A 16561-nucleotide genomic window follows, 5' to 3' on the forward strand; every position below is an offset into this window, starting at 1 on the left:
GGATTGCGACCCGCCGCAATGCGGCGATGATTCTTTAGTTATAACTAAGTTGATCTAAGACCCGCACATTATGTTAAACCTGTCAAACGGGAAAAACAGATGATGTAAAAACGTTCACCCACACATGCACGTTGCGTCATGTTAACTCGCTAAATTTAGAACGAAACGTAAAAACGTTAAACCAAAGACGCACCTTGCGATGTGTTAAATCACAAAATTTAGAACCATGCATGAAGCTAAAAATTTGCGGAAAATGAAAACTATAAAGGACCAAAGTTGAAAGTAAAAAAGTTATGAGGATAGATTGCAAAACATAAAAAGTTTTGGGTTAAAAGTAAAAAAACAAATAGTTTTGGATTAAAAGTAATTTATGAAATGCTTTTGGGTGAAAAGTAAAAAAAAATTAGAAAAATCCCCAAAGCCAACGTTACGACAACCATTTTTTTCTTTGAAAAACCCCCAAAGCACACCCCGCGTTGCGGCGGGGTGTAAAACGGTGTCAAATAGTACTAATGTCACAGAACCGTCATCGACCACCAACACTGACTCGACCTAGGATATGTGTGTTGCGACGAATCTGTCAAACATGGAAAAATAGAGGTAAAAACGTTGAACCACACACGCACGTTGCGTCGTATTAACTCGAAAATTTTAGAACTATACGTAAAACGAAAATTTGCGAAAGATGAAAAGTATAAGTGCAAAAGTTGTGAAGTTAAATTGCAAATAATGAAATGTTTTGGGTTAAAGTTAAAAAAACAAATTATGTAAGGCTGAAATTGCAAAAGGTAAAAATCTTTAGGCTAAAAGTAAAAAAGCAACTTTTTTTTTTGAAAAATGTCTAAAGCACAATGTACAACTCATGATGCAAATATAACTTGCTAATTTATATATGGAGTAAACTGCGATTTTGGTCCCTGTGGTTTGGACAGTTTTGCCATTTTAGTCCAAATCTCAATCTTTTTAAATCTGGGTCCCTGTGGTTTCATTTTTATTGCCATTTTAGTCCAAAATTCAAAAACCCTCATTTTTACTGTTCCAACATGCCTATTTTGTCTTTTTGTGCAGGGGTATTTTGGTCATTTGGAATTATTATACAATTATTATAATACATTAAATACCATCATGTTCTTTTTCAGACCAACTTCTTCTTCACACCAGACCATCATCTTCTCCACCCCTACTGCACCACCACCATCCCCACCGCACCACCACCATCCCCACCACCAGCGGCACCTGCAACCACCCGTCACAACCTAACCACCTGCAATGACCTGTCACACCTAGCGGCACCTTTCAGATTTACGGTGTGGGCTACAATCGGAGTTGCTTTGTGATTTCTTGAGTCCTCACAGAGTGAAAACTACCACAACAAACTCGAAAACACACCGGAAACATATGATTTTGCATCAAAACAATCGCATCCGATACAAAAACTATCAAAAGATAAAACCCTAAAATCCTTCATCAGCTGCACACCCTTTCTCCCTCATCTGACCAGAACCCTCCGGTCACCGGAGCAACCCCCCCTGGCAGTCGTTCCTGCCGTCGTGCAGAACCACCTCCACCATCTTCAACCTCCAGTAGCCTAACATCATCATTGACCTGTTATCCAGCAGAACACCGAAATCAATCTTCAGAAAAAATGAAAAAAGACGAGGGAAACAGAGAGAAGTGTTACCGGTAAAACAACTCGTCGGACTAAAAACCGTGTCGCCGCCGCCGTCGCCGGCGTGGCTCCGCTGTCTCCCCTGTTCCGGTCTCTCCTTCATCGCCGTCACTCTCTCTCTCTCTCCCCCTCCCTCTCCGTTTCTTCGTCGTGCCACCACCAGACGGTGGTGGTGGTGGTGGTCGACCGGTACACAGATCAAAGGGAAGGGTGGTTTAGGGGGGTTTGGATGTGTGGTGAGGTACCAGAGAGTGAGAGAGAGTGTGTAAAGTAGGGTATTTATTTGGAGTTTTTTAATTAAGAAAATGTTTTAATGAAATGTACTTGGATAAATATACCCCTGCACAAAAAGATAAAAAAGGCATGTTGGAACAGTAAAAAATGAGAGTTTTTAAGATTTGGACTAAAATGACAACAAAATGCAAACCACGGGAACCCAGATTTAAAAAGTTTGAGATTCAGACTAAAATGACAAAACTACCCAAACCATATGGACCAAAATGACAGCTGACTCTTATGCATAAATTTGATTTTATTGGTTCATTGCAAACCCGATCCAACAGTAAAATAGCCGGTTGTTGCAAAGAAATCTATTCTACAGTTTTTAGTAACATCTAGAATCGGAATACCTTGGATAGACTAAATCACCTACGTACACGTTTAAAAATATAAACTCACATCACATTCGGTTTAATCAGCCAATCTCACTCGTCCACGTGTCACGTCTTTCTAAAATTACATGGCAAGACGACGTGTCTCAATACCATTGGCTAAGACACGTATCGCCGGTCCACGGTATCACACACTGAAAGGGTTTTTCTACTCTACGCTCGCAAGGTTTTTCGCATCGTCTTCCGTTCATCACATCTCCACTGTGTGTTTGTGTGTGTGTAATTAAGCATGAATCGCTCGTCAAAAGTGTTGATCTGGATCTCCTTCTTCTTGTTATCAGTTAGTTCAAATTTGAATCTCGTTGATGCGTTTTACGGTCCGTCATCACCAGTGGTTCAGCTCACTCCTTCGAATTTCAAATCTAAGGTAACTGAATCGAATATCAATGTCGATGTTATGTGATTCTCTTTGATTTGATTAGAAATAAGTTGAAATTTAGAGTAGTTTGATCATTTTGATACGGTTGATGCGTTACGATTTTCATTTCGTGTTTGTTATTGATATTGAGATTAGGTTTTGTTTTGATTTGATTTCTGCATGCAAACATTTGTTTTACAGTAATTTGGTGCATAAAAATAGAATACTAATGATTTAAACATTTCTCTGTATTGATGCCGTTAAGTTTTTTGAAGATAAGTTAATGACATGTTATTGATCATATATTCATGCTGCTGATTATAGAATTGGTAAGAGATGAATCGTTTGGAAATAAATCAAGCTTCATTTGTGCATTTATGCGATTCTGTCAATTATCGGGAAACGCCTTAGGATAGCTAATTTCCGAAGTTACTAGTTGAGATTGTATGTGGCAGCTAATTGTGTAATTCTTCTTTTCAGTTGAATTGTTATTCATATTAGTATAGGCCAGTTAACTAGCTTTAGGAAGGTTTTTTAGTGAAATTGTCGAGTGTAAGAGTTGCAATCAGATGTTAGAAAGGCAATGAACATGCTTTCAATAGAAAGCTCTCATGTGTTTTTGGAAATTGTACCATATGCTGTTTATTATATATCTATGTTTGCTGTTGTAACAATATTTCCAGAGTGTTGGTGAAAGGAATTTGAGATCTATTTGTGTTTTAATTGGTAACTAATTGTATTATTCTTTTAGGTCGAAAATTCGAATGGTGTAGTTTTGGTTGAGTTCTACGCACCATGGTGCGGTCATTGTAAAGCTTTGACTCCAGCGTGGGAGAAGGCAGCTTCCGTCTTGAAAGGTGTAGTCACTGTGGCGGCTATTGATGCTGATGCGCACCAGTCAATCGCTCAGGTGTGTATTTGTCAATCATTTGTTATATATTCAAATAACCATTCTGACAAACTGATTTACGAGGAGTTATCTTTAGGTAGTTTTTATATAAATCCAAATAGTACGATGCATTACATAACCGTTGTGTCCTAGCTTTTGATGAACACTTTCTTTATCAGTGAGGTGTAATAATATGTACCTTATGGTCCTATCTCGTTTTAAACTGGTTTAGATGTGAACTTTGAGCTAACAGGTGGTAGATGGTGGCTTAATCTGTTGAGACATTTGTAATTGTCAAATGTCAACTTGAATAGGCTTGCTTTTGTTTGGTAGAAACACCATGGATGTGAAATAAAGGGTTTGGTTATTGCCAATGTAGAGCCGCCTAAATCCTATAGCCAATATGTTGTTTTTAGACATTTTTAGTGTTTTATGATGGGCTCTTGTCACCAGCAAGAAACTTCTTTGTTTCATTATCTATTTCTATGACAATCCATGTATGTCTAACTTTGTCATTTGATTTCTACAGGAATATGGTATCAAAGGATTTCCAACTATTAAAGTATTTGTGCCTGGAAAACCTCCTGTTGATTACCAAGGAGCTAGGGAAGCAAAACCAATAGCAGAATTTGCACTTTCACAGGTCATCATATCGAATTTTAAGTCTGCTATTCGTTATAAAACTGTTACCTTTCTCTCTCTCTGTATGTCGAAATGTGTTGTCATGGAGTAAAACTGTTAGGATGCTCTTTAAATTTTGACAAGAATTTGTATGTTGGTGGTTTGATATAAGTCCTCACAAATCACCATCATTCACAGCTATTTTCATTACAGTTTAACCCTGTCACAGTAAAGGTTGGCATGAAGAGATTAGTTTTTATATTAATTAACATGTCTCACTGAATTAGACTCTGTCTTGCGCCTGTCATCTGTAATTCCTATATGCGTGCTGTACTGTTTGAAGTATTCATAGATAGTTTACTGTGCACAGGTCAAGGCACTCCTCAAGGACAGGTTAAGTGGGAAAACAACAGGAGGATCAAGTGAGAAATCAGAACCAAGTTTATCAGTCGAACTGAATTCGCGTAATTTTGACGAAATGGTTGTTAAAAGCAAAGATCTCTGGATGGTGGAATTCTTCGCACCCTGGTATGCATTCTATGCTTGAGTTATTTCTTTAGCACTGTGTTTGCCAAATGCTCTTATTTGTTGATTGTAATACATTGAAGATTCTCCATATGTTGTCTTATATGCAGGTGTGGGCATTGTAAGAAGCTTGCTCCTGAATGGAAGAAGGCTGCAAAGAACTTGCAGGGGAAGGTGAAGCTTGGTCATGTTAACTGTGATGATGAGAAGGTAATCTTAAATTTGGATTCTTGTTGTTAAACTAATATTATATTATTATATCATATTATCGCCATTTATAACTATATTATCTTTTACTGACGGATTATGGTTTCAGTCTTTGATGAGCAGATATAAGGTGCAAGGTTTCCCCACTATTTTGGTGTTTGGTGCAGACAAAGAGAGTCCAATCACTTATGAAGGAGCAAGAACAGCCTCCGCAATTGAGTCATTTGCCCTTGTTCAGCTAGAAACAAATGTTGCTCCTCCTGAAGTGACCGAGTTGACTAGCCCAGTAAGTTGGTCAAACCCGTAGTAAATTTCATATTTCCTTTTTCATTCCTGAAAACTCATGACACAATAGCATTAGAAGTATGCCACTTGGTTAAAATATTATATTTAGGGGTGTTCAAAAAGCTCGCGGCTCGTTCGAAGCTCGCTCGGAAAAAGTTTGAAAAAAAGCTCCGTTGTAAACAAGCCAGCTCAGCTCGATTTTTAAACGAGCTCGAGCTAGGCTTGGCTCGGCTCGTGAGCTCGCGAGCCAGCTCAAATTGTTTTATTCTATATTGATTAATTTTAAGTTAAATGTATATGAAATAAAAAATAAATGGGAGGGGCTTGAGGTTCGAACATTTTAAGTTTAGATAATCAATAACATATAAAAATATGCGAAAATAAACAAAAACTATATATAGTACTTTTCATATGCCTTTCAATCAATAAATTTCAGAAAAACAAAAATAATTCATAAAGATATATGTGTGTTTTTTATTTTTACATTTGTTCTTTATGTTATCAATATTTGTAAAAAAAAAAGAAATTAACAAGCCAACTCGATTTGGCTCGAGCTAGCTCAAACATTTTACGAGCCGAGCTCGAGCTCGGATTTTCAGCTTGATAAAATAAACGAGCCGAGCCAAGCTGGCTCGATTTAGCTCAAGCTAGAGCTCGAGCTGCTCGGCTCGATTACGGTCCTAATTATATTCATGTTGTAGGATGTGATGGAAGAGAAATGTGGTTCAGCAGCCATATGTTTCGTCGCTTTCCTCCCCGACATTTTGGACTCAAAGGCAGAGGGACGGAACAAGTATCTAGAAACACTACTATCGATCGCAGAAAAGTTCAAAAGGAGTCCATATAGGTAAAATATAAAATTTCCATTTTTTTTAAGTTATTAAATTTGGTTGTTATAATGGGGAGATAATAAATTTATCGGTTTTGTAATATTGGCGCAGCTATGTATGGGCTGCTGCTGGTAAACAGCCTGAACTTGAGAAACATGTTGGAGTTGGTGGTTATGGATATCCGGCTTTGGTAGCTTTGAACATAAAGAAAGGTGCATACGCCCCACTTCGAAGTGCATTTGAACGAGACCAGATCATGTATGTTTTTCTTTGTCTTGCATTCTTGTTCTTTAGTACTACTAATATTTGCACCAAGTGAGATGATACGTATTTGTTTGAAATTGGCAGAGAGTTTGTGAAAACAGCGGGACTGGGAGGAAAGGGTACCCTGCCGTTAGAAGGGACACCGACAATAGTGAAAACGGAGCCTTGGGATGGTAAAGATGGAGAGATCATAGAAGAAGACGAATTCTCCTTAGAAGAACTTATGGGTGATGCACCTTCAGGCAGCAATGATGAACTGTGAGTTTAGAGAGTGAACTGAAGATATTTGTTAAAAGTTTTTTTGACTTGACAAGTTTCTGATTCATCACCCTTGTAACGTGGTAACTTTGCTCGTAATTTTAGTGGTACCATTAAAATGTCACGTTTAATAGTTTTATCTATTTATGAGGAACCTGGATCCACGGCCATGATCGATCTGCTAGGAAACTAAATGCTACTAGATTCGGGTCAACCGCATGACCCGTTTTTAGTAACCACCATTGTTTTTACCATGAAGAAAAGGCGAAACACCCCAATAGGGTAACCGCTATTGGATCCACTATTGTTTTTACCGAGCACTATAAATTTGCATTGTGGTTGAGTCGTAGAGGGACAGATTATGGAATGAAGGGGCTGGGCTGCGTAACCTACTCAAGTAACCAATCAATATGTTGGTTCATCTCATTTACAAACGAAAAACTGACATGGTGAACAGTTTTTGATCCTGCCCGTCATTCCCGGTCTCAATTCCTTGCCATTTACGTTGATAGTATTATATAGTCCAGTATAACCAATGTTGTAGAAGGCGCTAGGCGCTAGTCGGGCGGTGAGGTACAGCCTAGGGATTAATCGGGATTAATCGGGATTAATCGGAATGGGATTTTTATATGTATTTTTTCAAAATTATATATATATACCCAATAATATAAAAATAATACTTCAAAATTCACATAAATACTTCAAGTTTCAGATAGTATGGTTCGATTTTGACCGATTTTGACCAATTTTGACCGCCTAGGACCGCCTAGAACCGACTAGGACCGATTTTTATCGATTTTGACCGACTAATATTGTCCGATTAATCCGATTTTTGACCGCCTAGGACCGACTTTGACCGCCTAGGACCGATTTTGACCGATTTTTTACCATGACCGATTAATTGACCGCCTAGCTCAAAATTAGGCAGTAGATGACCGCCTAGCGCCTAGGCGCCGATTAATCGGCCGCCTAGGCCGATTTCTGCAACAATGAGTATAACGTTGTTGCCTCAAGTCCTCAACTACACCGATAACTCAAATAACACCAGGACGCGTATTGGTGATCTTGATACCGCCAGACCTGTCGGGTATTAGGCATCACCATTTGTATAATCTTTATTAACCATGAAACTAAAAATATAGAAACTAGATTGTGGTTGAATTAGTAGCATATTACTCTTAACAAGTAAAAATAAATAAAATGTAGAAATATATGTTACTCTAACAAGTAACAATAAATAAGATGTAGAAATATAGTTCGAATAGACAAGCACAGATGTTTTACGTAAACAGGTCAAATATCACCTAATACCCTACCACCTCATACCCTACAACCTCATACCCATGAAATCCCTTTATAATCAATCTAATACCTATCTAGAATGTTTCGACTTGAGTTTTTCCCTATCGATTATTATTATTAGTATTAACAAATGATGAAACTTCTTATGAATAGTGCTCTCTTTTTGTTCATCTTTTATGATTTTGTCATTTAGTGATTTTTTTTTCTTTTATATTTATGTCTTGTAGTGAGTATGTCTGTATTTGATGCTAGCTTACGGTATAAGTTCGCGTTTGCCTTTGTCTACATTTTACGTCACCCGGCGGTATGAATTCGAGTTTTTGTTTTAAATTTTCCTGGTTTTGGTTATCGTTTGCTTGTTGCTTAGCAAGGTTTTACGACTCTCACATCTGCAACTTGGGGGTTAACATCAATACTGGTACCGTATTCGTTTTTATGGTTTTTATCAATGTGGCAATATAAAATTCGTTGAACACAAAGTTGTATTCGCAATAAAATATTTTTTTTTTGGTATCACAAGCTATATCGAGTGTAGGTACCACATCGGTACTATAACAAACCGAACCAATATCAATCGAACAACACTAATACCGCTACATGTATTTCTTTTTATCATTTTCGTTCGATGTAAAACACATGAAGATTGCTATACCGAGTGTCAGTATCATGCTGGTAGTGTAACGAACCGAACTGATACCAATCGAAAGCGAGCCGCAAAGCGCGAAGAAATATGACTAGTTAAAGGACTGAAATTGACTTTTTAAATAAACATCTAACATTTTCCTCCATCGCCGCAACTGAACTCGCCGTCGTTTATATCACCTCCGGCCACCACAGTATACACCGATTTCACATCCTTCAGGTATCTCTCCTTCTCTCTCTCTCTCTCTCTATATATATATATATATATGTATGTATGCGTTTGTATAGACAAACATAATGTATGATTGAGTTGATTTCAACTCGTGAAAACTGATATAAGCATCTTAATCATTCAACGAAATTATTTGAACTAAAGTAGTGTTCGTTTTATGGAATGTAATGGAATTGGAATGGGAATGGGAAGGAATTGGATTTGGAATTTAAACATTCCAATAGGAATTGGAATTTGATGGAATTGGAATCTTAATTCCATTGTTGATGTGAGTGTTTGGCAAATGAATTGGAGTCTACCAATATCTTTCTGCCGATCGGGTGAGTCAGTTCGGGTCGAGACGTTTGGGTCGTTAACGGGTCGGGTCAATTCGATACGTTTCAGCCCGAATCAAGACGTTTCAGGTCGTTAACGGGGCCTGGTCGGGTCGAGATGTTTCGAGTTGTTGACGATACATTTCAGCCCAAATCGAGACGTTTCAGGTCGTTAACGGGGCCAGGTCGGGTCGACATGTTTCGAGTCGTTGACGGGCCGGGTCGGGTCGTTTTGGGTCGTTAACGTGTCGGGCCGAGACGTTTCGGATCGTTAACGGGTCTGGTCTAGACGTGTCCGGTCAATGCTAGGTCGGGTCGCATCGAGACGTTGCGGGTTGGCGAGGGCTGATCGCGTCGAATTTTTGCGGATAGGCGCCGGGTCGGGTCGGGGCAAGGCGTTGCGTGTTGGCGACGGGGACGAGTTTGGGTTGAAATGTTTCAGACATCGGTGACTGGTCAAAGATTCCAATGACTTTACTTGGATTCCTTCAAAATTTGGAAGAATTTTGAATTCCTTTAGTTTAAGGAATTTGAAGGAATTCATTTCCAATTCCAGTTCCAATTCCTTTGCTAGCCGAACACGATCAAGAATGGAATTGAGATCCCAATTCCTTCTTTTGTTGAAATGAACAACATAAGGAACGGAATTTAAATTCCAAATCATCCAGATTCCATTCCATTCTGTGAAACGAACACTACCTAAGTTAAATTGTGTAGGTGTGAAATTAGTGCAAAGATAACACGATCTGTTATTAAGTTAAATTGTGACGATGACGATGATTGCTTCCAATACTTTGTTTTCATTATATTAATCTTGACTAATCCAAGTTCTGTTGTGCAGTAAACGACATAATGTTGCTAAAACTGATGCAAAATCCAAATAGAAGAACCCCTTTGTTCTTTTTGTCGACAGTGAGAAAATATTTCTCGACTTCCAGTCAAGCAGCAGTTGATCTGGCTTCCAAAGATGGGGAAATGAGGATCTTTTTAGTTGCAGGAGAGGTTTCTGGAGATGTTATCGGTTCTCGTCTGATAGCCGCTCTGAAGAAGCTTTCTCCATACCCTATACGTGTTGCTGGCGTTGGAGGGTAAGGCTTTATAGTCATATATTCACCTTACATCTATTTAAATCTTCTTCCCTCAAACTGTATTTGTTACATGTTTTTGTTTAGTGTTCAGTTTTTGTTACTATCTTGTTAATAATTAAACACAAACGTTAATTTTGTCGTATTTCAGATCTATGATGGCAAAGCAGGGATTGAAATCCCTTTTTCCAATGGAAGATATTGCAGTGATGGGGATCTGGGAGTTGTTGCCGCATCTAAAAAAGTTGCGGGTACGTTTTCACAATTTCTTCACCTTCAGAAAATGTAAAGATTTAACCCCCTCCTAAAGTTTTGTACATAAAGTGAATTGAAGAAACACCAAACTAATCTAGTGATTAGTTTGTGGTTTGTGCCTCGACAAATAAAGGTTAATCTTCTTTGTCTCGTCCAAGCTGCTATGATGATCCTGCAAAACACTAAACACACCGTTAAGCTTGTTACAAGGAGGGGAATAGGGGGGTTCTCCTTGTAACCATCCTCCGGCGTGAGAATAAGTATATGTTTTGAGGATAATAGTGTGTGTATAAAGTGAGAGATTAAGAGAGCGATCCTTAAACCTAGAGGCTGGAGGTGAAGTTCACTATTTATAGCCGAGGTGGTTTGTTAAGGAGATGGGCTGATGGGCCTTGGGCCTGTAGTCGACAACAAGGAATATCCATTCTATCTCCTCTGCCACGACCGTTGGTGCTTCTAGGCGAGAGGATAGCTGGCACACACTAAATGGGTCCACGTGTCCTGACAGCCACCCTTGTTGTCTGGACTGTCACCAGCAGCTAAGTGGAGATCATGGAGCAGTGGTCGGCGCACGCTGATTGGTGCCACGTGTGCGTCCTTGTGTACCTTCTTGTCTCCTGTACGATCGTCCATCGTGCAGCATGATTGGATACAGCCTGTTGGACGCTCATTGGTCCACTGCTCTGCCACTTGTACCTTTGGTACTTGTCCTAGGTTTACCTGCGCTTCTTTCCTCTGCGCGACCCCCGGGAATATCCCGTGTAGCTGGCGCAGGGTCCAGGAGGTCAGGGTTTTTATCCAAGGAGTTAAGTGTCAAATCTGATCTTTTGTTAACTTTGACCTCATGCGCGACCTGGAGTACACCTGATTAGCCGGCGCGAGGTCGGGAAAGCTACCAAATTGGTCGAATATGATTATAGTCCCGCGCGCAACCTGAATAGTCAGCGCAGGATTTGGGATCATACCCCTTCATGAATAATGACAACTTAACTGCTGCTATAAATCGAAAATCATTGGTGATCGGTAACAAATTTACAAATCCATATGAGTTCTGTATCTAGATAATAGGTTTTGACATGAAAAAAGTATAAAAAGTGTGAAGTTCTTTTCGTAAATAATATGTTGAAAATAAATTATTTAATAAATACTTGAGTAAAATGCATTTTCGTCCCTGAGGTTTGGCTAGTTTTGCGACTTTCGTCCAAAGGTTTGTTTTTCCCCATCTGGATCCAAAAGGTTTGAAATCTTGCCATTTTCATCTGGCTAGTTAACTCCATCCATTTTTACCGTTAAGTCAGGGGTATTTCCGTCTTTTTTGTTTACTTAAAGGGCAATTCGGTCTTTTTACATAAAGTGAAAAAGATTGAATTGCCTTTTAAGTTAACAAAAAAGACGGAAATACCCCTGACTTAACGGAGAAAAATGGATGGAGTTAACGAGCTGGATGAAAAGGACAAGATTTCAAACCTTTTGGATACAGATGCAAAAAAACAAACCTTGGGACGAAAGTCGCAAAACTAGCCAAACCTCAGGGACGAAAATGGCATTTTACTCTAAATACATAAACGCCAGAAGTACAATATAGAACTAATCTTATAGTTCACTAACTATATCGGAAGCAGCGGGGATCAAAAATTGGTATTACTTGAACTGTTATATTATTTAACTTCATTTTCCCAGGTTAGACTGAAAGAAACAGTTGATGCTGCAATCTCGTTTCGTCCTCATGTTGTAGTGACAATTGATTCCAAGGGATTTTCTTTTCGTCTCCTAAAACAGTTAAAGGGTAATTCCGTAATTCATTCTCTGACCATCTTCCTTGTGTTCAAATAGGTACTTCGAGTTTTCCTTATCTATAACATATATGATGTAGGACAATCGGGGAATGTTTTTTGCAGCTAGATATTGCCAACATGAAAATAACGCCCCGTTGCACTTTCATTACGTTGCACCGTCTTTCTGGGCCTGGAAAGGGGGTGAAGAAAGACTTAACGGGCTTTCTAAGTTTGTGGATCATGTCTTGTGCATCCTACCGTTTGAAGCGGAAGTTTGCGTATCTCGTGGAGTACCTGCAACCTTTGTGGGCCATCCTGTTCTAGAAGATATTCAAGAGCTGAAAGGAAATGCTAACTTGTTCCGGAGAGAATACGGAATCTCTTCAGGTATACAAAATTACACTTCTGGCGAAAAAGCCCGGTTGATATCGATTTGCCCTAAATAACGATTCCAGCTTGTTATTTTTTTTTTAAGAATACTTGAATATAACTGTTATTTGATTTTTTATGCTTTTGACACAAGGGTCGACAGTTATTACCGTGCTTCCTGGGAGCAGATTACAAGAAGTGACTCGTATGCTGCCGATTTACTCAAAAACCATTGATCTTTTAAAAGACTCTGTTAAAGACCCGGCTACAGTGATCCACGTGGCACCTAACCAACATGTAGAAAACTACATCAAAAAAACCGTCAATGAGTGGACTGCGGATGTAGTACTGGTTCCAGGAGGATCGTCACATACAAAGTATGATGCATTCAGTGTAAGTGGTACTTTCCTTTATTCACAGTTAGGAATGTTCAAAAAGCTCGCGGCTTGCTCGGAAAAAGCTTGAAAAAAATGACGGTTGTAAACGGTCTGGCTCGGCTCGGCTCGATTTGTAAACAAGCCGAGCTCGAGCAAGGCCTGGCTCGGCTCATGAGCCGGCTCGAAATATTTAATTTTATATGGATTAATTTTAATTTTAAATGTATTAAAATTAAAAAAACTATGTGGGAGGGGATTGAAGTGTTAACATTTTAAGTTTAATTAGTCAATAACATATAAAAATATGAGAAAATCAACTAAAAATATACAAATAATACTTTTAATATGCTTTCGGTCTTTAAAAATATTTGAAAAATAAAAATAATACATAGATATATGTGTAATTTTTATGTTTTATATGTATCAATAAATTTTTTTTTAAATTTGTAAAGAACTAAAACAAATTAATGAGCTGGATTGAACATTTTACAAGCCGAGCTCGAGCTCGATTTTTCAGCTCAATAAAATAAACGAGCCGAGCCAAGCTGGCTCATTTAAGTTCGGGCTCGAGCTCAACCTGGCTTGGCTCGACTCGACTCGGCTTGTATACAGTCCTGTTCACAATCAAATACAAAAACACATATTTTTCTCTCTCGAAGATGATATTGACATGCAAATCTTCACATACGCTCTTGTAATCAGTCTCATAGTTATAAACTTATAAACTGATTGTTTGAGTAGGGGTGTCAGTCATGTCGGGTTAGCGGGTTGAATCGTTGATACATTGTGTCAAATACATTGTAGTCCGAATACGAGCCAAACACACTTAAAATTGTGCAATCCGAATACGAGCCGTTCAACCCATTTATCTAAACAAGTCAAACGAAGGTTTGTAGTAAATGGGTTAATCGTGTTGTGAACACGGCTGAGCATGTAACATGTTTATTTAAATGGGTTGGTGGGTCAACAGGTCAACCCAAACATAACCCGTTCATTTTCGTGTTGTGTTTCTGGTCGTGTCAGTAGTTACTAGTTTACCACCCTAATTTCGAGTAATAGAACGTGAACATTATGTTATGCAGGCAAGCGCAGTGGCATTATGCACATCGGGAACAGCAGCAATGGAGCTGCACCTTGCACGATTACCATGTGTCGTAGCTTATCGGGCTCATTTCTTGACAGAATGGGTCATACGTTACAAAGCTAAAATACCTTACATCTCCCTCCCTAACATCCTTCTTAATTCACCTGTAATTCCCGAAGCCCTATTTCGTGAATGCACGCCTACAAGACTTGCATCATTGCTAATGTAAGAACCTGTTGGGTTTTATCTCAGATTTTTATAAATAATTAGCGTGTCAAATATGATTAAAAAAATAATCTAATTTCTTGAATAAAATGATTAGGGAACTAATGCATAATGAAGAAGTTCGGGCAGAACAGATTTCCGCAGCTGAGAAGGTTAGACAACTGTTGTCTCCACCACTGGCACGAGCTGCTCGTGGTGACTTGGATTGCAAGGAACCGAGTTTTGATAACTCGCCAAGTTTGATAGCAGCTCGGACGATTTTATTCCATCGAAGCGAGAAACTTTATGCATAAGGCATTAGTTTTTTTTTAATCAATAATATTAGGAAATTTCTTAAAATGGTAAAAAAAAAGGTCTCTCTCTCTCTCTGTATATATATATATATATATATATATATATATATATATATAATATGTGTGTGTGTAAATATTCAATGGTTAAAAAGTTTTGGTATCTCAACTAGAGTTCCAAAATGGGTATCATATTATCCGGAAAACCATTAAAATGAATTAAAGTTTAATAACCATCAGAATTTTGAATCATTTTCAACCATAGATTAGTCTCATAAATTCCCTGTCTAACTCCTCCACAATTACAATAAATAAAAACAAGAACTTTTGAAAAAGATAATTACAAAATGGGAAAGATGGGTTTTGTTTTTCTTATAGCCCTGCTCATATCTTCAAGCTTGGTTCTAGAAGTTGCTGCGGGTCCTGCATGTGACCCGACAGACCCCAATTGCGTCCTCGCCCCCTCCAAAAAGAGACCCAGAATCGTCGAAGGCTCGAAAGATGATTCGTATGCTGAAAGAATAAAGGCCGATGCCCATGTTGATGACAGACCTGAAATTGTTGTAGTTGGTCATTGATCTAGCTTTCATGTCGTATGTTGATTCATACATAATCTTTCTCCTATTTCCGCGTTATTATTATTATTGTTATTATTATTATTATTATTATTATTATTATTTTTTGCATAATATGAATGCATTTTATTACACAAATCCAATGTCATTATGTCATAGTTTTGTTTCAAAACTGTTCAGAATGTAATTAGCAACCCACATTCAACTATTTGTCTTTCTAATAGAATTACTTCAGCTTAGTAAACTGTCATAATAAAAGACAGTTGACATAAAACAGAACATATGGGTACATGTTTATCGTGTCGAATCTTACGATAAACTAATGTTTAGGAAAGATGAATAAACTTGTATTTACGAAAAGATGGTTTATTTGACGATGGTAAAAATACTTGGATGATTTATGTGATAAAAGTTCAACATACATAATTTTAAAGATAGCAACATATACATATATACACATCGTGTACGGGGCGTAACATCTATAAACATCACAACCCGAGTGCCACATCTGCAGTATTGTAGCTAATCTTCGGAACCCGCTCTAATCGTTGGTGGTGTTGAAACTACTCAATACTCATAAGCAGCGTTAAACAGATTAAAATATAGAAAAAGAAAACGTTTCACTATGTATTTAATCGGTTCACTTATGCATTTAAATACCGTTTTTAGTTTAATGAGCTTCATTACAAAATTGAGAAAGTGGGTCGAAAGAGATTGTGGGTTGGAGGAAAACTCGACTTGCAAAATCAAGAGAAACTTGACTAACTTTGCACCGTTGTGTGCGTAGGTGTGAATGTGGGTTGGATTGTACGAGAATTCTGGTTCCGCATTCAACCCGCATGTCACATGTATGTATGCACGAGCTTTACTTTTTTGAAGCCATATTGCACCCTTGGGAACGTAGTAGATGTTGGAGTAAAGCGTGATTGTAAAACATCTAATCTCTTGTAAACTTATTTCAAGTTTGTTCATCTATTTGTGCGTCACAAACTTAACGTCAATAACTCATCACATTATGTCCAACTTGGACATATGTTAGTTGGTTATCTTGTGTGTGTCATGTCATTATTGTTAGTATTTATAGGTTTCAATTGTGTAATAAACTTATAAACTAGCAGTGTACCATTGCTTTAGCTCAATGTGTTGTCTTTTGTTGGAGTCTTAACAATAGTTATCATTTGGTTCCAAAGACTCTTCCTTTTGATTGATTTTTTTTTCTCAAGTCATTTATTGTTTGATTATGAGTTGTTGACGACTAGCCGGATGTAGTTTGTCTCACATGATCTTGGTTGTATGCATGTTTATCGCGCACAAGGAATAAAGTCTGATGTGTCTGCTACTCCTACTAATTGTGGCACTTCATCTGGTGTTAGTTATTACACTTGAGTCCAAACGTATAGACAATCGGCATACCTCCAATCGGCTATGGTATGCATGACACATCCAATGTTGTACATTA

The 16561-nt window shown here is 38.2% G+C and overlaps 2 protein-coding genes across 2 annotated transcripts; both read left to right on the plus strand.

Annotated features, from left to right (window-relative positions):
- Positions 1–2466: 2466 nt before the first annotated feature.
- LOC110908094 (protein disulfide isomerase-like 2-3) lies at positions 2467–6720 on the plus strand. Its single transcript, XM_022153001.2, has 9 exons — positions 2467–2707; positions 3450–3608; positions 4117–4230; positions 4579–4736; positions 4844–4943; positions 5050–5226; positions 5927–6072; positions 6167–6313; positions 6404–6720. Exons 1-9 carry the CDS (start codon positions 2570–2572, stop codon positions 6579–6581), a joined length of 1317 nt encoding a protein of 438 aa, XP_022008693.1. The 5' UTR covers positions 2467–2569; the 3' UTR covers positions 6582–6720.
- Positions 6721–8585: 1865 nt separating this feature from the next.
- LOC110908093 (probable lipid-A-disaccharide synthase, mitochondrial) lies at positions 8586–15151 on the plus strand. The gene is made up of 9 exons (XM_022153000.2): positions 8586–8741; positions 9909–10155; positions 10304–10403; positions 12088–12193; positions 12306–12569; positions 12706–12944; positions 14011–14237; positions 14335–14510; positions 14936–15151. The coding sequence occupies exons 2-9, from the start codon at positions 9920–9922 to the stop codon at positions 15103–15105; spliced, it is 1518 nt and encodes a 505-aa protein (XP_022008692.2). The 5' UTR covers positions 8586–8741; positions 9909–9919; the 3' UTR covers positions 15106–15151.
- Positions 15152–16561: the final 1410 nt, after the last annotated feature.

This window comes from Helianthus annuus, chromosome 3 (assembly GCF_002127325.2).
Source record: "Helianthus annuus cultivar XRQ/B chromosome 3, HanXRQr2.0-SUNRISE, whole genome shotgun sequence".
Lineage (NCBI taxonomy): Eukaryota > Viridiplantae > Streptophyta > Magnoliopsida > Asterales > Asteraceae > Helianthus > Helianthus annuus.